Genomic DNA, 8599 nt, shown 5'->3' with positions numbered 1-8599 from the left:
TCCCAGTTTCTCATGTTTTATAAGTTGTTGCTGTGAATTACATGTATTATTATTTTTTTAGTTATGCATGTATAATGTACCACTAGGCCTATACTTGTATTTTAGTTAAAGAGGCTACACTGAAAAAAAAACACCATAACATGTCATTCAATAAATGTTGTTTAATATACAACAAAATATAACAGAGTCTGACTGACTTGCGTGCTTTCGACTTTTGGGCCGATCAAAATTTCCTGATTTTGCCCTCAACTGACGCATTTTCCCCGGATTTAAGGCAATCCCTGACTGGAGAAGCGTCTAAGAAATTCCTGCTTTCCTTGATTTCCCTGATAGGGTGGGAACCTTGCCAATCCATTTTAAAGAGGAAGCTAAGAAGTTGAACAAAAAAACAGAATGAGAAGATATATAAGATGAATGACTACTGTGGTAATAACTGATAAAGGTCTGCAAGCGTAGACTATACCGTGTTATTATAAGGTCATGATGTGGCTGCTACCAAGATGGTTGCAGTGATGTTGTTGCAGCTAACTCGATAGACCTGTATAGTGTTATCAAACTATATCTAACTGGTCTGTTATTTGCCTCCAAACTATTGAAATAACTAAACAAATTAACAAAATTACATGATCTAATGGCTTTGTAGTTTTGGAATCCCCCAAACTGCATAACTAGACCATCAAGTTCAAGTATCGTCCGTAATGGTGCATCACAATGATTTAAAAGAGGCATAAACATGTTTCCGAAATAAGTATCCACACAATCAATATATTTTCGTTCCTTTCTCCATAATAATTTTATTCTGATGAAACCCCGCCATTCGACCATTATAAGCTACAAGGTCCCGAACTTATTGTTCTGTAAATGTGCATGCGGTGATGTAATCATCATGAGTAGGCCTATGATTGAATTTTTATCATCATCTTATAATCGATATACAGGCCTAATTGTAAGAATTATTTGATTATAATAATTTATTAGATGAGCGACTATCTCATCATTGATGAGGTTTTGCGCCCACCAGCCCTACCCCGGTTCTACCCCTCCGGATCCTGGCGATATGTATTAACTGATGCATGGTATTTATCCCTTTCGTACTATATTTGCTAATTCTAGATAAATTAATAATAATGAATGATGCTATGTTAGAATAAATGGACATTAGACCAAGTGTGAATTAGACCAAATGAAAATTAGACCAAATGATGATTAGCCCAACTGGTCATTAGACTATTTGGCTATTAGACCAAGTGGTCATTAGACCAATTGGATATTAGACCAAGTGGAAATTAGACTAAATGGAAATTAGACCAAGTGGAAATTAGACCAAACTGTCATTAGACCATGTGGCAATTAGACAAAATGATAATCAGACCAAGTGGAAATTAGCCGAAGTGGAAATTATACCGAGTGGTGTTAGACCAACTGGAAATTAGACTAAATTGTTTTAGCCCAACTGCTCATTAGACAAATTGGATATTAGACCAAGTGGGAATTAGACGAATTTGATATTAGACTAAGTGGAAATTAGCCCAACTGGTTATTAGCCCAAATGGAAATTAGACGAATTGGATATTAGACCAAGTGGGTATTAGTCAAATTGGATATTAGACGAACTGGTTGTAGACGAAATGAGTTTAGACTAGGTAAAGTTGGACGAACTGATAAGTAGACCATGTGGTATTAGACCATCCGATAATTCACCATATAAAATTAAGGGGTCTATGGCGGCCATTTTGAATATCAAGAAAATATATTTTTGTCAAATCGTTTGTTTTCAGAGAGTATTTCACTCCTGCAATACAAATACTACATTATATAACCAATGTGTGATCAATTGCATGATTTTCATGGGTAATTTGCATATTTTGGCGGCCATATTGGATTTTGCCGATTTGCGGGAAATGCTCAAGGTTACACGAGTGGCATCATTCAGATTCGTATTCAGCACCCTCGAATTGACAAGAAACTTCCAGAAAATATTGTATATATGAAAAAAAAAAGGTTTCAAAGGAGATACTCCTGATAAATCCTATTTCATGAATTTCTTTTCAGCCGAGGTTTCTGTTATTAGATATGGAAAAGAATATCGTCGGCGTATATCTTGGAATAACGATGACGATGGAGCTTGGATAGTATTTGAAGATGAATTACCACTATATCTCCCAGAAATGATCTCTGCACTGGCTCCATTATGTCAAAAAGTGGATCATATTACCATTGGCTTTGACCACGATCTAGATATTCGTACACATGGATCACAACCTGTCATTCCAATGAGATCTGTCATCGCCGTTTGCCTTTACCCATTTTTGGCACAACTCCATGACTCATTACAGACCATCAGTAGGTGTTTTCCAAATGCAAGGGGTCTTGTGCTGGATTATGAATTCGCAATAGAAATTGGTTTCACTTCTAGAAACTTTTCCGGCATTCTGCTGTCTTCATTGAGAAGATTGGAATTACGAATCGTACGTAACTTTAACACTCTTGACAACCTCATTTTCTCGCTTTCTTATTCCTGTCAAAACATTGAATCCCTCACCGTCACAAGCGATACAACTCTCAAATGGGATAAGTCAAGCAGAGCCAATAGAAGATGTAAATTGCATCATCTGACTGATATCCATCTTCAATCTCATCGGCCTGGAGAGCACTATACACTTCAATTGTTAGCAGACTTACTAAATGAATGTCGTGTGATGGGTTCTAGTTTGAAATTCGTCAAAGTAGAACGTGTACAGCTAGGAGATGTAGTATTGAAGAGTGTTGAATGGTCCCGAACATCTTCAGATTGTGGGTTGCAAATTAAAGGTGCATCAGCGGCTGTACCCATAACTGACTTAATTGGTCTTACAACTAGTGACCTTAAAGCGGTTACCGTCTTTACATTTGTCAGTTGCAAGATTGATTTCGGTCAGTCTGACAGTAAGTCCCTGCAAAGCCCGAAGGAGCTTGGTACACTGCGGGAAATCAGGTTCGTTGGTTCAGAAAATCCACTTTCCGAATCTGACAGGAACAAGCTTTCGGAGTTGTATCCTAATGTCAAAGTGACTGAAAAACAGGAGAGTCAGGAATCATCTGAAGAATCTCAGGAGGGTGCAGGGATACCTTCCAAGCTGGACAAAGCCTCCTCTCAATCACTCAAGACATCTGCCATAGGTGGGTTGATATTGATTGTTCTTCATCATGATTACCAGATGAATAGTGATTCATTCAAATTTACCTTCATGGAAATCATTTATAATTACAATGCTTTATAATATGTATAGAAAAGAGTTAAATCTTACAATAGGCATAATGGGGTTATTTGGAATTTACTTCTGCAGACATGGAATTTTTTGCAAGAATTTCCTCATGCAAATTACGCATATTTATTGAGGTAGGCTAAGTTATCCCCCGTGCACAATCTGATATTTCCCCATAAATACCATGATTCCGATGTTTCGTTAATATCTTCCCTTGTCTAAATAGATGATTCATTGTTGAAAGACAGGTAGATATAATGATCTATTAAGGGCACCTAACGCATATCGGAAATAAATGAAATTCATAATCCAAATTTTAAAGAAAGTAATATTCCTTTAAACTAAATTTTTTTGATATACAGATAAACTTTCTGAGGTAAAGGTTGAATTTCATGAAGACGCAAGCTCACAGAACCCTGAAGGTGGAGAAGAAGAAACATCATGGCAAGAAAAAGAAGAGGAATTTGACGTCAACAAAGGAAGCCTGTCAAATGAATCAGGTTCTGTATGAGTAGTAATTAGGAAATAATTTTCTAGTGGTACACAACAAGGATTTGTTTGGTATTGAAACATGTTTTCTAGTTTGCATGTCATTGAGGATTTCTGGACGTACATAATGTTTACAGCGCGAAAGATAAAGAGGGAAGATAATATATAATTGTGGATTTTTCCACATTAGCATGTTACTCCAATAGAGCGGTTTTTTTTTATTTGATTGTAATAAATACATTGCACCAATGGGGAAATAGATTTTTCAAAAATTGCCAAAGTTGGAAAAAAATCTTGTTCAAAGACTATATTCCTCTTATCATTTACAATGGATATTTCAGAATGTCCCCCAGTCGTGGCAGTGTTTAGCGACAATGATTTATTACAATTTTGAAGTAAAAGTTTTGCAACAAAGAAGTGCAATATAAATATTTTTAATAATTTTCAGTACCTGATGAAGGAGATGTCGAAACAACCATGAAAGAGTGCTGCAAGAGAGTTGGAGCTGATGGGGGCAAAATTCAGCTAGAATCCTTTGGGATTGAACTTGAGATACCTCCTGGTGCAATTGACAGCAAAGAGCCACAAGAAATCTCCCTTCGTGTTCTGACCGATACTCCTAATCTTGGTGACTCCAAAGACGAGATGTCAATCTGCTTTGGTGTACAATGCTTAGCTCCTGATGACTTAATTCTGAGGTCACCGGTGACTTACACATTACCTCATTGCGCTGTTGCAGCACGGTACTCCAGTTTACAGGCAGTCCTATACTCAGGAGAGGGGGAATACTCGCCACGTAAGAACTTTAACGTGCAAAGCTTATTTTATTATTTTGTCTATCATGGAGGTTATAGGTGTCATCCAGATGTTAACTTCGTTATGTCTGTAACCCTCCGAAAAAATGACGATGATGACGAGATCTTGCATAATTCATTTCATTTGATTTTCATAAAAATCGCGATGTCTAATGATTAACTATCTACAAAATATTCAAAAGTTATGCAAACGAGAAGAAGGTTCAAGGCCACGGCCTCATTCTTTGCCTTATCGAATGATTTTGTGTGTGTGCGCATGAGTGTTACTGTAAAACCATGTGCGAAGTTTCATTAAAGAAAACCTGTTGGCAGAAGTAACCAATATCGTCCATGAAACAAACCCTTACTTCACTTTTGTTAAAATTTTGATTTACTCTCATAATGACATTGTGTACATTGGGAGTGCATAAGTTTAATAATAAGTGAACCTTTATTCAATATGGTGGAACTTTTTTTTTTCCAAAACTGTCTTTAGCAATGTCATTAGGCAGTAATGTTTATCAACCTATGGGCAGGATTCTGTCCAAACATGAAATCGATTTGCTTAGTTATGGATTAGTGAGCACGCATCAAGGAGGGGGGGGGTGGCATTTCTTATGGCACAGACTTACTTTGAGGGGTTATAAAGGAATAATGGGAACGGATTTAGTTTCAAATATGACCGAATTGATGCTGTTTTTTATCATCCATCAACCTTTGCCCAAATTTGTAGTTACACAACTTGAAAAAACTTCAAAAATTGTCACTTTTAATTCAATCTTTGATTAATCATGCATGACGCAACCCATCAATCTCATTTTTCCCACTCCCATGAGTGTAGAAAAACCAGCTAAATATAATATATCCAAATTATTCCGTTCGAAAGCTACAGTATTTTGATTTAGGGGGACTTTGTCTTTGTTTAGTATTTATCACACGACATTATGTGGAGGAGCTCCCTGTTTGTTACGTCACAAATAATAACTTCAACATTATACATTGTTATTTATGTTGATCTTTGAAGGATTTTCATCAAACCCTCACCAACATTTGTGTTTTATTGTTATTAAAACGAATTCACTATCCCTTTAAATGATATCTTGTCATTGATTCTCTTTCGCAAATATCATGCCCTTCCATCAAAAATTCCATAACAATCTTATTCTTTGTCAATATGTATTTGCAGATGCAGTTATTAAAGAACGGAAAGTACTGTCACAATCAGGAATCCCCAGCTGCAAAATCAGGAAGGACGTACTCGAACTCAAGATGGATCATTTTTCGTGGGCGAAGATTAAGATCATGATCAAGAACCTCTTCTTTCTCGGAAAAAGGATGTGCTTCGTGCCGTTTAAAGAGAAGAACTTGACCTTGACAAAGACACCTCTTATCTTACATGCCAACTTTTATGATGATGTACAAGGGAACAAGGAGGTAAGCTTCATGGTTTCCATGTTTCAATGAAAAATACTCTTTTGATGATCTATCCGGGCACGGTGGCTCAGTGGTTGAGTGTCCGCCTCGTAAACGCAGGTCGTGGGTTCGACCCTCGACCGAGTCATACCAAAGACATAAAAAATGATATCTTCTAACTTCTTGCTCATCGCTCAACATATTATGTTATGCATATGGCCCGCCAATAGAGCAGTTTCCTAACTGAAGTGACTTCCCAGGATAAATGAAATGCAATGAATGAAGCACTACATCTTTTTAAACGGTCATGAAGTGTGATTTTCGCTTCCACTACGCACAACGTATTAAACAAAGAGTAAGGGTATTGGAAATGCCCGTCACATGTTATTGAACAGCTAAGAAGTTATTGTCGAGAATTGGTGAACAAGAACAGCAGTTTCGTCGTCCAGCTTCCGCGCTGACAAACGATTTGGAATGTATCGTTTGTCCAGATTTCAGGACTAAACTGCTATTTTGATTCACCAATTTTCGACAAAAACTTCTTGGTTGTATATTGTCATGAATGATATTTGACAATATGTTTCGTATGTTATTGAATCCGTTGTGCGTTTTGGAAGCAGGTACTGTCTAATATTGGATAACGAAGAGGGAAATCTTTGCATATTATATTATTTGATCTTTGTGTAGCAGTATGATTTTATATTTTGGTTACAGACGGTTAAAAGCGATCAAGAAGAACTAGGATACAAACCGGCTTATGATGAACAACATGTGCTTATTGAGAAGGCAGAAGTTGATCTTAAGGTGACATATTGTGTGGACGGCAACGAAGAACGAAGTGCGGTAAGGCCTATTTGTCTCGCCCACCGAGGCGAGACTTGGGGATCCAAATGTCGTCCGTCCGTCACAAAAATCCCGACTTTTTGCTGTGCAACTCAAACGGACTTTACGACTGTATATTGATTTTGGAAGAGATCTTTGGGCCCCTCGTAAAACACTGTCCTGCAATTAAAGTTGTGTGACATGATATTTTGTTTCGTTTCGCATCTGGAACGGTAAAATTCAATTTGCGTTTCGTGTGCAAAATTATGGTTGCTTCTATGGCAACACAGCGATATATCCGATTTAGGACGAGTTTCCAGAGCCATATTTGGTTCCTCCCAAAGCTGGAGATGCCGCCCGGGGGGGGGGGCACTTCCACTGACGAGTGGATACCAGGCGCGATCATGCGTAAAAAGGGAAAGAGTGGGCACGTACGTTACGTATAGGCCTATGTAACATTATAAGGGGGTCAAAAACGATGTTTAGAATATTTTAAAAAGTTATATAAACTCCTCAAAAATATATTGAAAATCTGACTTTGATCGATAATCCATCCTCGAATTTATTAAATATCAATGTGTGATTAACATTTATTTTTATATCATTCAATTTTCTTTAAAATGATACCCTACATGATATGATTATGGCTCACATGGAGGTGCAGTGCCTTGAAATGTGGGGCAAGGTAAAAATTCAAAAGTTGCAAAATGACACAATATTGAAAGTCACTGTTCTTTTTTCCGTGGTGATGAGTGAGTTTCTCAGCGGTTTCTTTTGTTTTCATGCACCTTAACATCAACATTAACATGCAATTAAACACACCTTTACACAAGCAAACACATAAGAAACAAACAAACATGCATGGCAGAGGCGTACCTGGCATATTTCGTCAGGGGGTGTGCAAGTAACAGGAATGAGCAAGGTGGGGGGGGGGGGTAGTAGGCATGGACGTATAATTATAGGCACAATTTTTTCAAGGGGGGGCTGATAATAATTGCCCAAATATCAACTTCACAGTTTTTAATTTTCGAGCGAGCGAAACGAGCGAACATTTTTTTTAATTATTATTTTGCCTTTTTACATGATGTGAAACGAGCAGAAATTATACATTCGGTCATTAAAATTACAAATACACGAGGATAGTTGGGCACCTCGAAGTCCTCGTTGCCCTGCATTTTGCAGCCCACCCCCCATACACGTTTGGATGTGTAGGTCTGGCAGTGGCACTGAAGGTGGGAAAGGTTACCCAGGGTGCTCAACAGTTTGGATCTTGCTACTACTGATATTTGCTATCGGGCGATTGCAGTTTATTGTCGAAATTAATTCCTTTTTTGTATATCATTACAGGAATGAAATGTTTTGGATCGTGATCGATATATTTCTAATCTAGTGCTTATTGTAATGTTTATGTAAACATACTTCTTTTATTCCTCTTTGAAGGTGTTTACATTATGTTCACAATTCTGCTGATTTGGAGACGTTATAAAAAAGGTATTTGACATTGAAATCAGTTAAAAATGATAATTGCGAGCGCGAAGCGCAAGCTGCTTTTTTTTTAAATAAAGACCTAAAACTAAACATTTTGTGCCCTTAATTATTAATACGATGGGTATCTTCCTTAATAAATCATGCGAGCGCAGAAGCGCGAGCTAAATATTTTGATATTCCTAACTGGACACTTGACATTCTAAGTAGTTTTACATGATGGGTATCTAAACAGTCGTGCGGGTGCGAAGCGTGAGCTAAATCTTTTGATATTCCGACTTAAGAAATTGATATTCTAAGCACTTTTAGAAACCATGACAAATTGGTTTCTAACTGAATAATTAATAGATG

The 8599-nt window shown here is 37.3% G+C and overlaps 1 protein-coding gene across 1 annotated transcript; it reads left to right on the top strand.

Moving 5' to 3' along the window:
- Nucleotides 1-2058: 2058 nt before the first annotated feature.
- Nucleotides 2059-8116, top strand: LOC135155315 (uncharacterized). Its single transcript, XM_064104270.1, has 6 exons — nt 2059-3159; nt 3608-3745; nt 4183-4530; nt 5715-5962; nt 6656-6784; nt 8111-8116. Exons 1-6 carry the CDS (start codon nt 2169-2171, stop codon nt 8114-8116), a joined length of 1860 nt encoding a protein of 619 aa, XP_063960340.1. The 5' UTR covers nt 2059-2168.
- Nucleotides 8117-8599: the final 483 nt, after the last annotated feature.

This window comes from Lytechinus pictus, chromosome 8 (assembly GCF_037042905.1).
Source record: "Lytechinus pictus isolate F3 Inbred chromosome 8, Lp3.0, whole genome shotgun sequence".
In the NCBI taxonomy this organism is placed as follows: domain Eukaryota; kingdom Metazoa; phylum Echinodermata; class Echinoidea; order Temnopleuroida; family Toxopneustidae; genus Lytechinus; species Lytechinus pictus.
This window is presented reverse-complemented; position numbering and strand designations above follow the sequence as displayed.